At 36.0% G+C, this 23,180-nt stretch overlaps 1 protein-coding gene across 3 annotated transcripts in view; it reads right to left on the bottom strand.

The window, feature by feature from the left end:
• tasp1 (taspase 1) overlaps positions 1–21,884 on the bottom strand; it is a 29,404-nt gene extending 7,520 nt beyond the window's left edge. The window contains exons 1-14 of one of the 3 annotated variants that reach the window (XR_001481609.1): positions 21,695–21,884; positions 21,044–21,239; positions 20,686–20,753; positions 18,916–18,984; positions 18,578–18,698; positions 17,289–17,373; positions 17,134–17,213; positions 16,882–16,988; positions 12,741–12,860; positions 9,552–9,630; positions 5,739–5,849; positions 4,859–4,910; positions 1,781–1,888; positions 1,180–1,253 (exon numbers count right to left, since the gene is read on the bottom strand). Coding sequence is in view for 2 of the 3 variants with exons in the window: in XM_015387970.1 (XP_015243456.1) it covers positions 1,180–1,253; positions 1,781–1,888; positions 5,739–5,849; positions 9,552–9,630; positions 12,741–12,860; positions 16,882–16,988; positions 17,134–17,213; positions 17,289–17,373; positions 18,578–18,698; positions 18,916–18,984; positions 20,686–20,753; positions 21,044–21,167 (1,146 nt within the window). In the remaining variant the exon portion in view is untranslated. The remainder of the gene's footprint in view (positions 1–1,179; positions 1,254–1,780; positions 1,889–4,858; positions 4,911–5,738; positions 5,850–9,551; positions 9,631–12,740; positions 12,861–16,881; positions 16,989–17,133; positions 17,214–17,288; positions 17,374–18,577; positions 18,699–18,915; positions 18,985–20,685; positions 20,754–21,043; positions 21,240–21,694) is intronic. The other 2 variants (XM_015387971.1, XM_015387970.1) reach the window with 2 other exon arrangements.
• Between the last annotated feature and the right edge of the window lie 1,296 nt (positions 21,885–23,180).

The raw sequence follows: 23,180 nt of genomic DNA, 5'->3' as shown, positions 1-23,180 counted from the left end.
TAATCCTGCTAAAGCTCAAATTATAAAATGATGACTTAAAGGACCCTGTTTTGACATACTGTGCTTTCGATGGTTCACACTATACAGCAAATAGATAGCGCACATTTAAAGAGAAGAGATTTACAGAGAATGATACTGATAATCACAGTTGTGGGAGACTTTAAGTAAACTTTGTGGTACAACAGAACCAGGCAGTGACCAAAGAGTCAAACTGTGAGTAAAAGAAAAAGGACGGCTGAAGGAGGCGGGGACAGGACATGGAAAGCAAACACTTTGAAATCTGAACCACACTTGAACAACAGTGCACCTCCTTTATTCATAGGGGCTGAGATACAGAGGCAGCATTAAAGACCATATCAGTAAGTTAGACAGATTCACAACACTGCAACTTCATTTATGTTGTACATATACCTATCTTTAGTTGTATGGATATATAATCATGAATTAATACAATAATAATATATATTGTTAATTTATTGATTAAAAGTCTGTTTAAAAATGTGCTTAAAAGAAGTTTGTTTCTGTTTTTGTATTTAACAGAACGTGAGCTAGTGGAGCTGAATCTCCCTCGCATTTTTAATAGGATATTTTTCACAATCCTCTCCAGGATGCCGTTATCCCTATGGCTTGTACGTTTCTTTCAACAACACGTTTTCCTTCCCTTTGCCTCTCTATTAATGTGCCCGGACACTGAGCTCTGAACAGCCACCCTCTTTAGCAATAAAAGACAATATAAAAGCCAATTTATGTGTTTTGAGTTAATTAGCTGAGTTAGAGTGTCGCTCCAAGTATCTGCATTAGTGATCCTTTTCAACCTGTTTGAATTTTGACTTTGGGGTTTCATTTGTAATCTGCTATAATTAGCTACATTAAAAAAGCACTTCAAATACATCAGTCTGTGTGTGAATGAATGAATAAATATAATATGAATATACACGTTTCACTTTTAGAATGGAATTACTTAAAAGAATATCCTGGACATTCTAATTTCAAGGTCATAAAATTAGAATATCCAGAATATCTGTGATATCTTATTAAAATTAAAATATTAATATTATGAAGTTTGATCCCTCTGAAATAATTAGTGAAAACTTAATATGAGAGGGAGCACTTGAAAACTGAATGTGTAGATAATACAAAAAAAAATAGTTTTTATTAAATGGCAATCTGAAAACTCACCTTTGCTTTGCTGTCTAGGGCAGACATGTAGCCAACACACATGCTCTCTGTGGTGTGACTCCATAGGAACTCCACTGCAAAAACATAATAGATCTAATTTAAAAGACCTTTAATACCACAGAAAATGGATAGAAAAAAAGCTAAAACAGACCATTTTACTTTTCTAAAGTGAAGAAGAGCCTGGTATGATGCTAATTCCTAAAGCAACCATTATGAAGTTGGAGATGACCCAACTGTTAGAAGCATCTTAAGATGCTAACAAATCTTAAATTATGCAGAAAGAAACGGTTCTGTCTTCAAGCTGCAGGTGGAAAAAATATTAAATTCTGTCAAACTAAGTTTTTCTCAAAAGGAACTGTTCTGCAAAGATTAGCATTGGTTATAGGTGAGAGGTCTGAGTTCGGATCTGACAGATGAACGGGTTAAATATAGCCTTACAACACAAGTTAAAACTCAGACAACCAAAAAGAAGAGCCAAAGTATCTCCTCCCACCTTTCCTTAATTAATAAAAAACAAAAATTATACTTAAAGTTACAACTTTCCCTACTTTTACGAGGCACATTGATTAAACACACAAAACTGTAAATAATAATGCCTTACCCATTGCACTTTGAACATTAGAAGATGGCTGTGCTTCCACGTTTCTGCAGCATCTCAAGACAATAACTCCACCCAGAACACGGTCTTCACTGGCCAAAAACGGTGAGCCTGTGAGGTGTGAACATAAAACCCAAAACTTTTACCTGTCTGCTCGACTTCTCCTTAATCAAGATTACAATATACTTATAAAATTCGTCTTGGATGCTGCTGTCACAACAGACGCTGGCCTAAGAGATTGTCCTGTACCCTACAGATGTCTAAAAGATATGCAGCATTTTCCTGCAAACACTGAAAACCCTTAGCTTCCTCAAGAAGCACCGCCTGATCTTTCCCTTCTGAACACAGAGTCTCATTTGTATCTCTGGTCCCGACAGTTGTCCAGGTTAACAGCGAGGTACTTATATACTGTATAGTCCTCCATCTTTCTCTCCCAGGGTGGTAACAGTATTCAACTGGCTACTGTCTCATCTGAATTCAACCATCACCCCAGTTGTTTTGTTCACATTCAAGGTCAAATGATTGTTTCAACAAACAATTCTTTCTCACTGATGCATCCAACGACTGCAGAGCCATCCGAGAATTTCTGTAGATGAAAAGAACCTGCCTTGTACTGGAAGTCTAAGGTGTACCGGGTACATAGAAAAAAGGAATGGCAAGAGTCCTTCAGTCTATCAGAAAGGGGTAACGAAAAGGTTGGGTTTTTATTTTCTTCACTACATTTTTAAAGCGACCTGGAGTAAATTAAATCAGCAAAATACAACCGTATGTTTTGTGTCTACTGCTGATAGGATGGATAGGAGCTTTTTTAAGATAATAGTAAGTTGGTTTAGTGAAAGACTTTGTGTGGCTGTTAGTGAGAAAATACTAAAATGGGTTTGTAACCGACATATTATAAGGTGAACCAGAAATTGAACAAAAACAGTCAATATCAGCTTTTAGAAAGGCATTGGTTTTCTCAATCCTAACTACAACAAAATGTAAATAAGCTTTAAACTTGATCTATTGTTTTCTTTTAAATCAGTCTTAAAGTTCCCCAAGTTTTGGTTAAATCCTTTAGTTTTGACCTTCAGAGGCAGTTTTTCCTGTCTGACTTTTTGGAACAATTATTGAAACATTTGTTTTTTTCCTGTGTGGAATAGACATAGTATAACCCCCTTTAATCAAATAAAAGGGATTCTTTAAAGAAATGTTTCTTCCCCCGTATGAGTTATTTGCTTTTATAGCCAAGTTAAACAACTGGAAGTGATTATTCTCTTCTGATGCAATTATAAGGAAGTCTGATAAATAAAAATATTTTACTGCTTTCATGTGATCAAAGTAATTGGATAATGACAGGTAGTGCAATTGTTGTATTCTTAATGATAACACAGCAAAAAAAATTTAACCCTCCTTCGCATTAAACTAAACAAAACAAAGAAAGCACCTAATTTGTTTCATGATCAAACTGCAAACTTGAATGAGTTGTTGTATTATTCAATGTTGGTGTGGTGCAATAAAATTCAAGAAAGCTTGGTCTGTAAAACAAACTACAAACATATGTTGCATGAATGGCTATGTCTCAAAACAGCAACAAGAAAAGAAAAACATAAAAAAAATTACAAAAAAATCAGGACCAAATGTTTTATTTGATGGAAATATTGTGTCTGCCCTGCACTTCTCTTGTGTCCTTTAAACCAGGCTCGCTTTCTTGTTATGATGCTCTTTTAGCTGCAAATTCTTTCTTTGGGTTGGAAAACAATCCTGGTATGTGTTTGTCACTTCTACTTGCTAAACACTCCGCAATATCCCAGAATTCCTTTTCAGGTTTCTTTTGCACGGTACAAGAACACCCAGAAATCACCTTTCACTCACTTCTCTCCTTTAAATGTATTCGCTGACCCCTCACATTACCCAAACAACCCCCTGCCCCAAAAATGGCTGTTTTAATGAAAACATTCATCCTTTGAGTTCAGGAAATGGGATTCAATAGTCATCACTGGCTGTTTTTTTGTTGTTTTTTTTTATTAATGTCTAATACACAGTCCAGGAGTGAACCTGCAGCTTTCTAGAGTTTTAGAGTTCAAAATCCTAATTTGTTTAAAACAATGAAAGCTACCAATTTGACACACATAAATACATTGGGGACACTTCCCATTCTAATCCAAAATAACATCTAAAAGAATATTTTTCTAAGCCCGTAATATAAAGAAAATGGAAGATGGGGGAAGATGAGGGGATTCATACTCCAAATTTTAAAGTATAATCTGAAAGTTATCAAATATGTTGATTTCCTGTGCAGCTGTAATGTAATATTTAGCTTTATAACCACTGTTAAAATATGTTTAATATCTCCTCCATTTATTTATCGAATCAAAATTTTGATATTGGACAGTTGCTTCTCAAAAACCCTGATTTTGTTGGTCTGGAACTGATGTGCTGCTGTTTTATGGTAATCTATTTGGTTGTTTTCTTGTTGAAAATTTCACTTGAGGTGAATTTCTCTTCAGGCAACATGACTTCTTCAGTGTTTTGAAGGGTACATGCTGATCCATGATTTATTAAACAAAGGTGCGTGCTAAACAGGCCCGACATGATATGAGAAACATCAACATACTGTGTTGCCAGAGCAACCATCTTTCACAGTGTATCTTGGCTGTAATTCAATGTCTGTGGATCGCCCTCTGGTGATTTCATCTTTTAACTAAATGATGTGTTATTTGGCAAATTGTAAACCTCTTTCTGGCTTGGAGTTTTTTTTTTTTTTTTAACAATGAGGTGTGTGGGGTGGCTTCCTGATGTTAGCTTGGCTTCACATACACATCTTCTTATGCTATGGCTCCCACAGGTAACCAAAGACCTTCCTTGATCAACCTGTTGTGCATTTTCTCTCTTCTCCCAACTATTTCAATTCCGATTTCCTGGTTTCAATTTATTTTATCCGAGCAGCCAATCAGTCTCTGACTTTCTAATACATGTTCCTTTTTCCACAAACTTCACAAAGCCTAAGTTTTACCATAAGAGCAACCTGTTTTCACACCTGCTTTTGCAAAGTGACCTCCCTGATTGAACTCCACGTTATTGATGTAACGATACACTTACTGTAGACTCTGTAGCATGTATGCCATGACTGTTGGGTCTGTTGGGGCTACACCTGTTGATACATGAATAATAAGAACAATAGTATGGCAGTGACTGATCTGGCAAGAGACGTTGGACTGCTATCATCTTCAACACAATACTATATAGATATCTAGTTTATAGAAATTGAACTCAAAATAGCCACTATAAGCACTGCAAAGACTAAAAAGGCTGATTATTGTCTGAATTATTTGAGAAACAGGTTTGACATTTTCTAATTGCAGTTGGTATTTGACTTAAAAGACGTTTATTTCTCCATTTCAAACCATCACTTAGCTTTGATTAAGTTACGTTGCCATAACGATTTATGAAGCTTTGTTTAAACCTAATGCGCATTCAAACAGAAACATGGAATAACATCAAACTGACCTCAGTGTTGGAAAACAAATACATTCCAGAGCCAAACATTGATGGTCGTCCAGAGACCAGAACAGGGCTGAAACCACCACATGTCTTTTCGGTTTGTCTCCTCTGATCTAATGCAGTGGCCATCCGCTGCATGGCAAACACACTTAACGAGGATCTTTAAAAATGGAAACCTCTAAAAAATGCAACTAAACTACACCTTCAAATAAAGATTCCCCAAAATATGACATCATCTTAAATTATCTGTAGCTGTCCACTGTGATGTATGGACCTTCAGCTTAATATTTAATTCAAACAGAAAAGTTGTCTCTTGATTTTTTCTTCTTTATGTTTCTGGTGGTTCTCTCATTCCTCATGAGGAGAAAACATCTGTTTGTTTCATTCCCTCAATTCTTCGCTGAAAAACGCACCCTTGCCTTTCAGTTAGCGTGTGTTTGGAAAACGGTGGTCATCAAGCTACATGAGTGTGACTCACTGATGAACTTGTTTTGCATAGCCTCCAGCAGTGCTTGGTGGGCATCTTCAGACTGCATGGCAGCGGAGCATTCCCGAGCCAGCATGGTGCGAATCAGATGCTCTCCACACCCTGGCAGAACACAAGATAAACCAAAGACGGTAAAAATTTTTGTGTTGACACAGACTAAGTCTAAATGGCTTTAGCCAAATAATTAAGCAGCTTAAAAGATTCAATTTCAGTTCCTCTAAGAAGTTGACCTGAGCTCTTCGCAGCCAGGAAGGTCATATTAACTCAGAGGATTTAAGGATAGAATTATCTTTATTTTTTTGGGGAGAACAATTAGAAATCAAACAGGGCTTCTCTGTGTTGTTCTCAACATTCTAGACTCTCACATGCTTTCATTTCTAGTTTTTTTTAAAGCTGTTTACACAATACAAAATGTAAACGTTGAAACCTCTTGAAAGGTAATTAGTTCTTATTATCTATAGCTTTTGCAAATATTGAAACACAATGCCTGAATTCCACTTATTGGAAGCAAGGCAAGTATATTTATGCAGCACATTTCAGTACTAAGACAATTTCAAGAGCTATACATAATGATAAAACACACAAAAAGTATATTACAGGGTAATAGTAAAAAAAAAAAAAAGAATAATTAAATGACTGATAATAATAGATGAAAGCAAATTAGAAAAAAAAATAATTACTAATTAGTTTTGGATGGCTCAGTCAAAGGCCACTCTAACCATAAATGTCTAAAAGTGACAGAGTTTCACGCTTTCACAGTTTTCCAAGAGTTTGTCCCAGATAGCTAGAGAGAAAAATGAATAGCATTCTGAAAGTGAAAATAAAACCCAACTGACGACAGAGCGCTTGTGAAACTCATAAAGGCAGAGGGAAAAATAAAGACTCATTGTTTCTGTAAATACAAATTAAAGCTCTCATAAAGCATCAGGTTACTACAACAGAACAAAAAGGAGGTTAGCAACTATACAAACCAAGTGCCTGGAGGAATTTCCAGGTCTTTTTTTGTAAAAAAAAGGGGCTGCATTTCACCAGAGATCATCAAGGTGGCCCAAAGAGCTGAACAAAGATTTCAGAGAGGAAATCTGCAACAGAGCTGATGCCTCAATGACCACAGCAAAGTAAAGACCAGATGAAGCAGTAAAACTATGAGCCAGATGAGCCACATATTACAAATCAGACTGAAATGGAAAAGGGAAGCAGAAGGTAGAAAAGGAGGCAAAATAGATTGTTGCTTTTTGTTAAGTAGGAAAAAAAAAAGAGTGACATGAAGGGTAAGGATCACGCTCCTTGTGTCATACTAAAAAAATATTGTTTTTTCTGTTTCTTTTGATGGAAATGCCTTTCAAGTGAAGAAAAAAATTAAAAACAGGCATTGTGCTGGAGCCCACACTGTGCTTTTCAAAATCGTAAGACTGGCTTTGTGTTGGTTACATCAAAGCTAAGAAGCCACAATATAGTAGGACAGGGTGAGGCGGAAATATGTACAGGGAGAGGCATATGCACTTAATCTACTGAGATAACAGGAAGAAAAGAAAAAAACAGACCTTTACTAACACTGTGCTCTGATCCTGTGGGAAATGCAACAGGTACCTGAAAAGCATCTAATGCCACTAACTTTAATGAGCAGACAGAAGCAAGTAAAACATCTGCCATCTTCTTTGATTTACCAGGAAATGGTACACAAACCAGATTTTGGGAAACCCACCATGATCCGCCCGTTACAGCAGCAGCAGCAGCCAAAATACAGCTTTAGTCTTTAGGACAAAATTTATTATAAGAAAAAGCTGCAGGGTGAAATACTCATAAATACGTTTAAATGTTGCTTAGAGCAGTTTTACTTTCCTTTGTATTTTAAAGCAACTTAACAATTGCAATTAATATAGAATAAAATATAAAATAGGATAGAAAATCCCTATATTGTATATATACAGCAGTAAAAGCATTACAGCAAATGTGTTCTCACAAATATGAACCTTAAAAGTGTATAAAAATAACAGAAAAAGTGGCAGAGTTAGAAAATAAACAAAATAAAATACTGTACAGTGATTTATAAATATAAATACGGTGCAGTCATCTGAAGAAGAAATAATCAATATACAGCTGTGGACATTTTTACAGTAGTGGATATGTAACACCTGAGATGTGCAAAATAAAATATTTCAATTTTATATTATAATTAAACAATAATCAAATAATTTATATATAATATTAAATAGAAGTTTCACAATCCAGTTTATTTAGTGCATTAATCCGAACATAGCAGAAACTGAAGAACATTAAGCTCAAGCCCGTCTGATCTGCACTGTGATGCATTAGGCCGCAGATCCACATCAAAAGCTTTCCAACATTCCCCAGAAGCTAGGCTGCAGACATCTCCACATCTTAAAAGAAGACACATTCAATGGTTTCTCTACAGCAAAATTTAAAACTAGGCACCATACAGCTGGTGAAAAGCTAAAAAGAAGAGCAATTTCAGGTGAAACTCTAAGCTGGGGTTGCGTACGATGAATGAATGGAGAGCGTATTCATTCCTATAGTTTCTTAACTTCTTACCTTTCTTTAGGTTTTTAGTCTCTCTACACACAGAGAAAGCAACAAGTGAACAAAAACCTGTTTCTGCCAACTTAGTAATGTGTTTCAAGGTAGAAAACCTGATAATTTAATCACATTTCTAGGCTGTTTCTGAGTATTATATCAGCCAAAAGGATATTAGAAGTACACTATGGATGTTTTTAGCTGATATCAACTTTTTTTTTAATAAAACATCCCTAAACTACACCCAATGGTTTTCGGTAAGGCCTAGAAGGTTGCAAACGGCTTAACGCTGAATGAAAAAGGCACACCTTCATCCATCCATCTATCCATCCATCCATACATCCATCTTCTTCTGCTTATCCGGGGTCGGGTCAGGGGGGTAGTAGTTTCAGTAGGGAGGCCCAGACATCTCTCTCCCCTGCCACTTGCACCAGCTCCTCCAGGGGAACCCCAAGGCATTCCCAGGCAAGCTGAGAAACATAGTCCCTCCACCGTTTCCTGGGTCTGCCCCTGGGCCTCCTCCCGGTGGGAAATTACCTGAACACCTCACCAGGGAGGAATCCAGGAGGATGCCACCTGTTGGTGTTGGTCAGCTGAGCTGGCTCCTTTCAACACGGAGGAGCAGCGGCTCTATTCTGAATCCTCCCCGGATGACTGAGCTCCTCAACCTATCTCTGAGGGAGAGCCTAGAGTACTTCTACTACTTCATGTAGCAGTTTGTTTTCAACCCTCAGTGACACACATACAGAGAGACATCATCTAAAGCCTTTCAGGAACTGTGGAGAAACCAGCCTCTTCAAACGTCTAAGTTTGATTGTTCTGGTGCAATCACTGTGGTTACATCTACGTGGACAAATGACTACACCAGAGACTATTTGATTGATGTTATGGTCTAAATGTAGATAACTATTGATATTGAGTTTTCCATTACTACGTTCCACTCACACAAGTTCTCATTATGTCTTACAGCAGGTGTCCCATGTTAATGTCACTGAAAGTCCAAAGAGCTTTGGAATACACCTGGCATGCAGCTGGCCGACCGAAAAGAGGACTACGACATCTCAATCAGCTCAGGAAGTGACTGATGAGAATCACTCAACAGGGAGAGTTAGAGGTAATCGGGAGGCACTGCAAAGATTTATTTTTCGGTCTTGACTCACTTTGTTGATTTATTTCATGATGTAAACCACTTTTAAAGAGCACTAGCACAAAACTGTTGTAGATGAAATCCCATAATTATAAAGAAACAGAAAGAACAGGAGGTTATACCTGAGGTACTCACTGCTGTAGAGTAAGAGTTCATGTTAAAGGAGTTTTCAGCCCAGCAGCCACATCCATAATGAGCAGCCTAGAATTACAAAAAGGAGAAATAAATATGCTATTTTGCTTAATTAACATGAATAGAAAAATATTGACCGTTGTAAAAAAAAAAAAAGAGAGAGAAAGGAGTGGTGGAGTATTTATTTCAAACTAATTAGCAGCATCCCAGAATCTGCGCTGGTTTTGAACAAAAGCTTTGCTTCGCTGCACAGGTGGTAATTCAGTTAAAGACAGAGAATGCTGCTATCTTTATCCTTCAGAGCCCCATGTTGGAGACATTTTCCAGTGGTGCTTCTTTTAAGGAAAAGCCAGGACTTCTTGTAACTGGCTCAAAGTGACACAATGATCACACAAACATTTACGATCACAATGAGTAAAAAAAGCTATTTAGTATGTTGGTAACTTGATCTTCAGCAGGAAGTATTGTTAATTTTGGCAACATTCATCAAAAAACCAGAAGTTTATTTGGGTTATTACATCTGGTTGCGGCAATGATGGACTAACATCATAAGGAGTGGACAGAAACAGAAAGCTGTGGAAATTTAGTGGTAACAGCTGTTTGCTTATTCCTCCAAACTGCTTCCAGCTTTTCAAAGGTGCATTGATCAGTAACATTTCTGAGACTATGAGACATTGAAAATGTAAACCAACTTGTTCCAGGACATCTACAAGGATGCACTTGGTGGAGGGGACCAGTAGAGCTGCTTATTCTAATCTTCAAGAGAATACATTTATTATAATAAAGATTATTTGATCAAACTTCACGTAGGTGGCAACCCTTAACTTTCTTTCCATCTTTCATCATAAATGACCTGCAGTACATGGGTGTAAGGTAGACCTTTTTCAGTAAGAGATCTAAGACAATATTGCTGACCCCTTCTATTATTTTACACTTTAAAAGCACAGATCTATGATTTGTCAGTCTGACATCAATATTTCAAATCCTTTGTTCCAGATTATATAAATATATATTTCAATGTTGTTGTTGCTCATAAATCTTAAAAGGGCAAGATAATGGGCTAAAATCTGTTTTTGCAATTCAGTTTTATGAAATAGGAGATAGAAACTTGGCTACAAAGTTCTGCTCGGTGCATCACTACTTCAGAGTTCTCCAAAAAGAACATTAGTGTACTAGTACTAGAGTGATAGTTTGCCAATGAACCCAGTATAAACAAAGAGCAGGCTTGTTGGGATATTCTGCTCTGGAAACATAAATCAAAGACATAAATTTGGCGACTGTCGACATCAAAAGCAGCGTTTTAGAGAAGATTATTATACCAAGTTCAATGAGGAAAATGTTCTGCTTTGCTGCCCTAGGGGCCAGCGCTGGCAGATTTAGCTATGAATTAGGCATCATATCAAAAGCAGGCATGTTTTACAGAGTCTAAACTGAAAGGGAAGATATTGATCAGAAGTATATGCAAAATAACATTCATTAAAACATTCCAAAAAATAAGGACAGGGCTAGTTTAAGTGTACATCTGATTTATAGGTCAAAGTAGCAGGACAGTTTCAATAAGAAATGATCTGTAAGATAAGACAAGCAAAGGAACAACATGGATCTATTTGAATGGCAGCTTTAAGCCTCTTTCCCACTGAAATCAGCTGGATAACCCGGGTTTTTTATACACGGGTCAATCCGCTATAATTTCCCATTTGGCTCCCTTCCCATTGGCAAAAAAAAAAAATGAGTCTAACCTGCGCTGGAAAACCGCATCGTCTCTGTCCCCCCACTGCTGCGTGTCTGGTGATACTATCAAACTGGTTTAGTACTGACGATTTTACCAGTGTGACAGAAATCAGGGAAGTAAACAATGGAGAGCAACATCGAAGGAAGCCAGGGCGTAGTAAGTGTGCTTTATTGTTTCATTCTTTTGTCCCTCTGAATCTCTGTCCAGCTCTGCACCATGTTTATCGAATGCAAGCAGAGTTATTTTGGTTTGTTATATCACACGTAACTGGCGAGGTATGTTGACGTCCATATGTTGTACTCAATGAAAAATAAAAAATTAGCGGGTCGAACTGGATCTGATGTTCACATTTGGGCGTATTTAATAATTTTATTCCGGCTCGCTTGCCGAGTCATTTGACCCGGGTCAATGAGTCGTTCCCACTGCCACCAGAACCCGACTGTTCCAAAGGTTTAAACGGGTTTTGGGGCTAGTAGGAAAGGGGTATATATATTTTTTTTAAATCATAGATATATTTCAACTATTAGAGATAAAATGAGGGGGAAAAAATCCAGGAAATAATATTGTAGGATTTTAAAACATTTTTTTATTAATTTTTTTTTTTAACCAGCCACTATTTGTGGGAGAAAATGTCCATCCTAGTTAGATAGGACCTTTATTTAAAGTGCCTTTGACCTCTATCCATGCCTCTCAGCCTTTCCCGCTTTTCTTACAACACAACCACAAACTTTCAAGTATTTTCTCTAGATTTCATATGACACAAAACACCATTGTTTCAAAATAATATCTAAAATATTTAGTATTTTGCATTCAGTTCCCTTTTATCTTATGTGAATAGGGTTTATTGAACGCGACTGAGCAAATTCTTCCCATTATGAAGCATAGTAATGGGAGCATCATGCTGTTGGAATGTAGTTAATAACCTGATAAGGGCTACAAAAAAATAAAATGACAACACAGGGGCACTGGATCCTCTACCACCAATTCTCAACATATTTCAAGAGCTAAATTTAGATGGCTTACACAAAAGCATAGAAATGTTATTCAACTGAAAGATATATACTTTACAGAATCTTTGGAAAGGTTTGAAAATTACTATTTCCAGACACTCTCAATAAGCTTGAGCTAGTGTGAACATGAATTTATACTCCTAGATTTGATAGAGACATACCCGGAAAGAGGTGCAGCTGTTATTCCAGCAAAAGATGGCTCTACAAAACAAAAAACATGTATTGTGTTTACTTAGAGTCACGCACTACTTTATGTTGGTCAAATATATAAAATACATGGATGTTTGTGGTTGTGGCATAACAGAATGGGAAAAAAATTTAATATGAAAGCTTTTGAAAGGACAATGCAACTTTCTAGGTGGTGGGTTAACTTTTTAAATGTAGAGAAAACAAACAATAAAAGTATCACAAGAGTAGACAGAGTAGACCATCCATACCTGGCCGACCCTGCCGGGATGTTTCATTGCTAGGCCTCCGCTGGACACAGCTGCAGCCACATTCCCTTCTGAGTCGATCACAACAGCTCCAACTGTGTCAAGGCACCCTGAACCGTTTTCCTACATCAAACCAGGAAAGAATAACAAATTGCACACTTTAAAAAAAACATACGCATAATCAAAAATTGCCCTGAAAAAAAAAAAAAACATTAAGCGACTGCCAAAAATAAAAACTGGGTTTGATCACTTACAAAAAAAAAAGTCAAAGAAACCATAAATTGACGAATTCCCTTTTTCTCCTCCTTCATCTTTAATAAAAAATCATCAGCTGTAATTTAAATCGGTTTTCTTTCCCTGATTGCAGTTCATTTTAGAAGTGATTTGCTTGTGAACACAAGTCCGGAGTGGATGATAAATACAATTCTGGATCTTAATGATGCAAACTGGCATCATAATGAATAATCACCATTCCACATTCACCAGCACTGAATACTTAAACATTAAATAAAAGGGGGGGGGAGAAAACAATACAATATGGGCTTTTCTTTTCCATGCTCTCTTAAATCACACATGTCTCTGTGGTTCTAAGTCCAAAAGGGGCCCAAGCCAAATTGGCTATGCTAACTACTGTCCGTTACAGAATCGCTTTTCATTTCTACCATAAATGTTTGCTGCAAAACATTAGGAAATTACAGTTATGTAAATAAGTTGGAGAGTCTTTACATTTTTTTACTTTACACCATCAGTACACAGGTGTTTCTTCTGCCATGAATTAAAAGGGGGGAAGGGAAAGATTTTATTACTTGGCAACAAGTCAGAGAGGCATAAAAAGAACATTGTGCCTAGAATTAAAAACAGGCCGGCATAACATACTGTTATACTCAGCCTTGACTCTGATACCTTATTATATAAAATCAGTTTGCTTTTGTTTTTTGTTCCCTACTAAATGTCAGTGTATCTCAATTGCAGAGTTAAAACCAAGTATAATTTATCCATGGCATCAAATAATCACAAATTAATCTTCAAGTGGGTCACGCATTATGGCAAAGAAAAACAAGCATTCCCTTTGTGCCTATTAAGAATAACAACCATTTGACACAAAGATTTATCACTGAATCATTGGTGGCTTGAATAAACAAGTAGGCCATAAAAGCTGTTTGCTTTCTTTTGGATTAAACATTTTCTAAGTAAAATATGATCTAGATCTACCAAAGCAAAACACGATTAAAAAGACATACCATTGAAGTTTGCATAACTCATGTTTACAGACATTTAACAACATTTGTATGTGATCCAAAATAAACGTTCCAACCCTCTTCTATCCCGCTTCCAATGGAAGGGAGTTAACAAGAGAATGGTACATGCTAACAGATAAGCCTGTCAAAATAATAAATTCTGCTGAAAAAATAAATTCTCACCCTTAATCTAAATACTGTCATTTAAAAAACCAATATAAACTAATTTTATGACATCAGCTTAATAATGCAAGTGCACCCTCTCAAAAATCGATAGAATTAAAATTAAGAACATTTTGCTCATTTTAAATACTCCAAATAAGTCAGCTTAACAATAAATAAACTGGACTCGCATTCTCTGGTAATATAAATGCAAATAAATAAAAATTAAACTAAACTATAAATCAATAAAATAGATATAAAAACTACAAAATAAAATAATAAATAAAATGGATTGCGAAGTTACTTTGAACAAGGATGTCAAACTAAATATAAATCGTTACACTAAGACAGGAAAAATGGGAGAAACTGTGTGAAAAAGTGCAAACTAACAAAAAAAGTGTTCAGTTTAAATAAGGACAGATTCATCAACAGGACGTGTGAAAGGTACGTTTTTCGAGGAGTGTCAGATGTTTGCAACATATTTAGAACGTCTTTGTGTCAAAGAAATTAAAGGCCGGCGCCTCTCTGGAGATTAGGCAAACAACACTGTGAGTATGCAACATTTTGCACTGCACTTTGTGTAATTTGGTTGTTTATTAAACATTTCATTGATTGTGGACTGTAGGGAAGGTTGACTTCATCCCAATGGCTTTAGTTTTGTTTTTTGACACATCAGGGAAAACTCCATTAGGTGACTATGGTTTAGATGTAGATGCATGGTTGTTTTAGTGCAGCGTTGTTTCTACTTGTTCAATAATAAATGTGACATACCTGCTCCAGCAGGTTTAATGGTCTTTTTGGTCTTTCAGTGTTCAAGACATTCCAGCAGTGACTTAATGTAGTTTTCATCTTTCTTTTTGAGAAATATCTAAATCTTCTGGGAAATTAAGTATCGAAATTCATCTAAAATGAATTAATTTATGGCTGGTATTCTTGCACTTATGCACCCCCGGAAAAAAAAAAAAAAAAATCCTTAAACCCTGGTTGTGGAGAGGCATACAAAACAATAGCCAACCCACTTTGCCTACTGTCATAGGTGGAGAGGCTATTTGTTTGTCAATCAAACATTTTGCGTACATGCCCCACTACGTTATATATGTAGGCTTCAAGCGTAACGGTCCGCAATCACGCCGAAGCAAGAAGTACTCCTACGCTTATTTGCTGCAGTGGCTTTTTTTGAGCTATTTGTTCACTCTTTTGCTTAAATTTGAGCATCATTGGCCAAAAGGAATCCTGTCTAACCTAACCAGTAAAGAAAGTCTTTTTTAGATATAGTTGAAAAGAGGCGAGAAAGTGGGAGAAAACGGAGCCGGCTAACTGTGTGTTTAGGAATTTTTTTCAGAGATGGTGTACCCTGAAGGAGCAAAAGGGTCTGAAAACGGATACTTGGTTCCAAAACTTCTGCTGGACAGGTACATTACATTTACTTCTGCAGTACTGTATTTTTTTTAAACATGCAGCAGCAAGAACACCAACAAATTTGAAATTTAACTTGCAGTGATAACAGCGGTGTTATGCCGAGAAAAACCTGCCTGCCAAGAATTGCCCTTCCCTATCATGGGAGGGCCTATTGCCCTAAACTTTCACACATTGATGAGAAAACGGATTGATGAATGAAAAGGGAACTTTCTAATATATTCTTAATGTTTTCATATTTCTTATGCATTCTTTATCAAAATTACCAGCGGAGGAGTTTCCAGTGTAGAGAACTTTTGCAAAGAACGGGGCATGCATGCACACAATTAAAAAATACACAAACAGCAATTGGACACACAGCATCCTCTTTCCTTCCTTTAAGTCAAGAGGAAGCAAATATAGTTCAAAAAGAAGGAGTTCCGAGAACAAAGCCCTGTGGCATCCCACATTGCATAGCATATGACGGTACAGCTGTAACTCATCTAAATGATCCTTCAAAATACCTTTCATTAAAAGGATTCTAAATGATTAACCTTTGATTTTGTCTTTCACCATTTAAATTCTGTTGTTTCTTTTTGTTTAAAAGACCTGGCAGCAACTATCGTATTGCTAGATTTACACAAAATTATTTTCATTTAAATAAAGTTGTTGGGAAATTAGACAAGCATCTCTCAAAAGCAATGGTGGCATCCCATAATTAAATCCTCTACAAGAGACACTCCTGATACTACCTGGACTCTATTAAGATATCCTTAAGCTTCTTCATAGAAACGTATTCTTTCTTTTTTGGAGGGTAAATGTTTGAAATGGGGGCCATTTTATTGTTAGTTGAATAATTTCAAGGCCAGCCTTTTCGATGAGCATGTTTCCTGAGAGGTAAATAATTTCATTCCAATCCTTTTTAAAGCAACCACCCTGCTCTTCCAATTTAGTCAGTGTTAGAGCAAGATTAACTGCCTGGATCCTGAACAAACAAAAAGATCATTAAAATGGATCCAGCCACTCATTATGTAGGAGGGCCAATTATGATTCAAATTAGGTTTATGTCATTAAGTTCATCTAAATTAACTCTCACTAAATTTGAAAATAATTGCATTTCATCCAATAGCTCCTGAAAGCAACCAAAGATTTAATGCAGAATAGCTTTAAGAAAAATTAGAAAAAACAAGGTTTGTGTCACAATCAGAATGTCTCTCCACCAACAGGCCAACTTTTTTCTGTCAGGGAGGGAGATTCAGATTTTAATTTTGATGGACAATATAAATATATTGAATAAAATGCTGGAAGAGAACAGACCCTTACTGTATATGCTAACAAAAAAAACTCACGTTTTCACTCGATTGTCGTCTCTTCTTTGTCTGGTTTTGCCCTGCATCCATTTTCTCTGCCAGCTCCATCTTTCGCTTATTCCTCTTGTATGCAGATAAACTGAACTCTGGATGTGACAAAATAGGGCCCAATTGCATCCATATGAAGGAAAGCAAATCTTTTATCTTGCGAACTTCAAGTTAACGTTTTTTTTTTTTTTTTACTATAAACAAAATCTTTATTTTTCATTTGATTATCTCAACAACACTCACTTGTTGCCATATTCTCCGAAGGACATGGAGGTATTCCGTGGCTTACTGCCCAATCATGGGCCCCTCGCCCCACCAAAAAGCTGCAAAAAGGTAGCAAAATTAACAAAAAGAAAGCTGTGACAAGGCACTCATTAATTAGGAGCCTTGATAGTCACCAGGGTGGTATTCTGCCCGCTGAGAGCTTCCCCTTCTGTGCTTCAATCAGGAGACAGTTCGCAACTAAGACTGGGTTTTTTATCCCTGAGGGAAGAAGAAGAAGAAAAAAAAAGACATTTACAATATGATATTAATTCAAGCACTACATTACGGTTTAATGCAGTCATTTAGCTACCGGTATAAGGTTTTGAAAAATAGTTAATACCTCCTTAATTTTTCCCCTTTTAAAAACCACAAACTATAAAGTACTTTTTGACATAAACTACCTAAAATAGTGACCAGATGAAGATGATGTCTCCAAATCCCTCTAAACACCATGTGACAGTGAAGCAAAATATTGGTGAAAGAATTATACTTTGATTCTACAATAAGAGGAAAGCTTCCTAGCATGTATGGGAAAAGAAGACCTTTTAGTGGCTGTTAAACGCTTTGGAACGCTCTTCTTCTGCAAAAAGAACTCTAAACATTTAGCTGAGGACAATAAATTATTTGTTCTGATCAAAACATATCTATTTTTCTCAATGCCCCAACCCAGGCCTGGTTTAAACTTGAATAGAGAATAGCTGAGAAAATTAAAAAGAAAAAGTATCTTCTAACACTATCCAATCTGTCAGCTCTTTTTCACATCCCCATAAAATATTTGAAGTTTGCTTGTAACGTAACAGAATAATAATAAAAAAAAAAAACGTTTCAGGGGTGCGAACAGCCTTGGCAGGGAATATAAATCAAAGTAGAAGCAAAAGTACAAAAGCACACAAGGTACAGAATAAATTTAAATACGTGTCATAAGAAATCCTCAAAAACGCATTAGCAGATGTGTTGAATTGCACATTTTGTCCCCATTGTTCCACTTGAACACCTGTGAAGGCTATAAAGGTAGCGGTCTTTCTAAAACACATCTTGCTGAAATCTGAATCCTTATGAAACACACATGCTGGCAAGTATTCGCTGGTAAAACAAATAATCATTTAATAATGAGTTAGTTGACATCATGCAAGACGTAATGAAAACAATCTGTTGTCTTCCGAGCTAAATTTTAGATTCACTGTAGTTTGGAATTAATTAGAAGTTTTGGTCCAAAAAAAATCCTGTAGTCAAAATTCAGAAGGAAACAAAGCTGAGTGAATACTGGTTTATTAACAGTCAAAGGTAATCAGTTGTACTAAAAATGTAACATCAATGTTAAAACCCAGAAGCAGCAAAACAGTATAAACTGCTGCAGTTGCTGTGGGATATTAGAATATATCAAACACATATCATCATTTAAGTGCAGAAATGCAAAACTCACCACTAATGGCTCCGACTGCACCAAAATGAAGCGACTTCCCATCCATGATGCTTGCATCGCACTCGATTTCCCCCGACAGATTCAGGTTGGAGCCCATGCCAGCGTTTGTAAAAGGAGAATCCTGACAGCAATTAAAATAAGCAGAAGTAGTAAATATTTAAAAAAAAAAATCGTATCAAGAAAATCATTTTCTTTTCTAAGAAAATATGCCAACAGCGTTCACCCTTTTTGAAATCTGCTAATAAAAACTCAACATTAAACGTGCCATTTTGAACATTTGTAAATCAAGCATAATTTTTTTTTTTTTTTTACAATAAAATACTTTTTTTCCAACCAACCTCTAGTTCTACAAGCGCAGCGGTCACGGCCTCCATAGCAAGTGCCCCTGCTCTCAGCTGGTCCACAGCCTGAAAAAGACAACAATTAAGGACAATGGACAGTTCCCACTGCACCCATTCAGCGTGTGTAACATCATGACCCTAACTAATGGAGAATATGCAAAGAAACAGCTATGTTTGGTTTGTATTTCCAAGAATTGCCTGGATGGAAGGCATGGCAGACATATCAATCTTAACAGAATTCCATTATTGGAAATTCTCTTATACTCTTTAAATGACGGACATAACTTTGCCCCAGAATGCTCTCACAACAAAAACAAGAAAGCATGCAAGTAGCACAGTCCAAGCAAATCCTTTAGTTGCACAGAAAATATGTTATATAAGTGAGAGAGTTTAAAGCATCTGATAAAAGCACACTGGGGAAAATAATGCTTTATTGCTTAACTTCCAAATGACAACTGATTATACTTTACCTTTATGACTTAGTAGTTGGTGGGCCAAGGCTATGGAATTTTGACACTATCATAACCTTAGGCAAATATTTAAGGATCACTGTTCTATAATTCAAGATTCCATTTCTGAAATGTCTGAATTAAAAAAAATAGGCTGGATAATTTTCAATGATTGCTGAATTGTGGTCTGATCTTTAGCATAACCTCTATAGTCAGATCATTTTAATTGTGAGTGAAAACTTAGATCATGGTTGACCTGCCGTAATTTCTCTCCCTCTCAGGCTCTCATTCCCCTTTAAGTGCATGTTCATATTCAGGAATTTCATCACCTATAGAAATTGTTACCTGCACAAAGTCTCAACAGAAATGACAAGCATGAAAAAGGAGAATTGGTGACCAGCACAATCATCAAGCTGTCTGTCTCAGTAACAAAATTATATTTGTTTCATTAAAGCCTGATGCTAAAGTAAGCTTGAACTAAAATAAATTAAATACAATTATAATGCTGTCTGTATTAATAATGAATTATTGTTCACCTGTACTTCTTGACATTATTTTAAATGTTGCAAATGCTGAAACTGTGGTCTTGAGTGACAACATTTGGTCTGTAAAGTTTTGATTATGATTACCTTTGATCCCTGATTAATGATACATCCTCAGAGGCGCTGTTGATTGTTAATTCAATGATTCTATGATGTTGATAAAAAGAGCATTTAAAGTTTTCTTCTATGATTAATATCCTGGTCATGAGCAAACATTAATGGGTTTGTTTAAAGGTGACATTGAAAACGTCACCTTTTCAGGGGGAATTGTTAGGATAATTATCATTGAAGATGTGGGAGTTTATCACACCCTGGCACGGGCTGCCTGTTGCGCATCAGAACTGATGTTTTAATCTAATTAGGACAATACCTCTGTCTGGATATACACTTATAATCTTCATTTTGTACGTGGCAAAGATTTGGAAATGGGCTGAGAGCGGTGTCCTATTTTGATAAGGCTGGAGCCATGGATGTCTAAATTATCTGCTAACATGAATGATGTCAAATATGATGATATGGCAGACTGGAGATGTATAACATGTCCTTTTAACTATAAACCGGGGCCATTTCCTGGGAGGTGAGCCCAGAGGTGAGCAGCTGCCATTCGGTTATTTAATACATATAAGTTATGAAAGGTTATTTAAAGTTTTTCCCACGTGATCACTTTTTAGGGAAAAGAACTGGAGAGAAAAGAGCATCAGGGTGCTTACGCAGAGCCTATCTTTAACAATCTCATTTGATTAAAAAACCATTTAAGCCTTTCAAAGTAAACTTACCCGCTGGCAGGCTCTTTTACACACATGTTTATACTCCTTTGCCTTAGATTCAGAGTGGTATCCTGCTCCTGAAAGCCAGGAATAGAAAAATATAAAGAAAAATCTCATTATTATAGGGAGATCAATTAACTGTGTCACAGCTTAGGGACATCATGCATTAAAACATAAAAAACAAGATAATTTAACAAAAAATGGGGTGCAAAAAAAACTATGTATGAGCATAATTAAAATAAAATTCATCAAATAGGAGGGACAAAAAAAAAAATAGTAGAAGAGTTGTTAAGTGAATGAAAAAATATGCAAATTACAGCATGTAAAAGACCTTTGGAGATATTATGATGATGATGAGGGAACTTACCAGCATGCACCAGAACAAATCCACCAGAACATTTTAGCATTTGACTCCTGCAAGCTTCCTGTTGGGAGTTTGTGGTCACAGATGAAGGCTGCTGCTCTTCAGCACAATTAATTGAACTTTCCATAACCTCGGCATAACTTCACAAGCCTACCATTTTCTGTCACGGAGCCTTAACAGAATCATTTCTGAAGCATACCTGCGAAGAAGCAATATTTCTCTAAAAACATGAGCAAAAATAGCATTTTGCAGCATTGCTGATGTTGCACTGAGCCTTTGAAAGAAGATATGGGGATTGACAATCTCAACTTTTATTTGCTTCAAATATTCAGTGTAAATGGTCTTCAAAATAATTAAAACAATCTTAATCTGTATTTGACGGATCCAGTTAAAATATACACTTATAATTTGCTAAATAAAATCTAAAAACACATATTTTCAGACATAAATGCATTTTATCGGGACGTTTATGAGCTGTTAATGTTTCAAACACATACACGATGTGTCGTCATACCGACTGCCGGTTTTTGCGCTACATTCTGGCATTTAGGGTAAAAATAAACTATATGTTTTTTCAAACTTTGACAAGTTGTTCTTACTGTAGCGAGTTAGCCAAAAGCTTGCTAACACAACAACAAGATCCTTCCGACTTACAGTTCTTCCTCCTCTCATATCTGCGAGACAGCTGGTTCCTACCCTTCAGTTTACCAGACAATGAGCATAAACACCCGAACAGTAGCCTCTTCTCATCATTTCATTAAGAAACTTTCTTTTCAGACTTTTTTTTTTGGTCCCACAACAAACCAAAGCTAGTTAGCTGAAGTAGGCTGAAGTACTTCCGGGTTCCCGGTTGCTAAGGAAGTGACGTCTTCAAACATTGGGGACACGTGGACGTAAGGGCGCAAAAACTAATGGGGAAAACTGTGTAAAACTAAGTAAGAAAACAACAAACAAAAGGTTAAGAAATATTCTATTACGAGATGTTATTTTTTCACCAGCTTGTATATTTTATTGGTCCAACACTTATAAATATAAATGTGAAGTGGACTTGGTTGCTCCTTAAAAAAATACTTAATAAACAATACCTGTAAGATTTTTTTTTATGACTATGACCTGGATGACTGAGAACCTTCATCAGCAATACCCGTAAGAGAAATTTCTTATAAAATTATTCATAATGTTTATCATGTTAAAGCATTTTGATAAAAAGATATAAATGAGATTTGGACCCAATGTAAACTTTTTGTTAAAAAATAATGAAGAAAAGCTTATTCATCGTTACTTGTTTGGGAGAGAGAAATGTGAACTTGTCAAAACAGGATTTTTATATGTAATACTTTATTTCATTATTTATGGTAAATATCATATTCACACCTCCAAATATTTACAACAAAAAACTAATTTCCAGATTTTATTATCTTCTATTGATATCTATATAGAATCCCAAAGTTTAGTTCAAATGCTAAAGCCATGCAATATAACTGCCCTTAAAGAATTATTATAACCCTCATGCATAGATTAGATTTTGACATTTTAAAATAATAGTTATGTTCTGTAAAGTCCTTTGTTGTTTGTAATTATTAATGTTCTATATTGTTCATGTATATTCTTTTTTTGCAATAAAAAAACTGTGTAATACTAAATTTCACACAGACGATACAAACAAAAGGATCTACGATCTATATATATATATATATATATATATATATATATATATATATATATATATATATATATATATATACACATATACACGATAGATAGATAGATTCTAATACGAATACATTTTAATATACATGTGCTTGTATATTAATGTTCCCTTGTGTTTGCAGATAGATAGATAGATAGATTCTAATACGAATACATTTTAATATACATGTGCTTGTATATTAATGTTCCCTTGTGTTTGCAAATCTAAAGCTTAATGGTGCCAAAATCTTATGTAACTGAATCTGTAGTTTAAAGAGAGTGCAAAGAACTGTTTCATATTGACGACTGATGGAAAGCATTGTCTCAACAATAGAGCTGTCAGCTGAAGCTATGCAAAGGAAGTTCCTTCAAAGAACTAAGTCCAAGTCTAGCAAAAGATCACTGCATGAAAAGTGAGATTTTCGTCCCCGTAAACCCCCGTAAACTCCCG

The sequence above is a fragment of the Cyprinodon variegatus genome, unplaced genomic scaffold, assembly GCF_000732505.1.
Source record: "Cyprinodon variegatus isolate N-32 unplaced genomic scaffold, C_variegatus-1.0 Scaffold409, whole genome shotgun sequence".
Lineage (NCBI taxonomy): Eukaryota > Metazoa > Chordata > Actinopteri > Cyprinodontiformes > Cyprinodontidae > Cyprinodon > Cyprinodon variegatus.
This window is presented reverse-complemented; position numbering and strand designations above follow the sequence as displayed.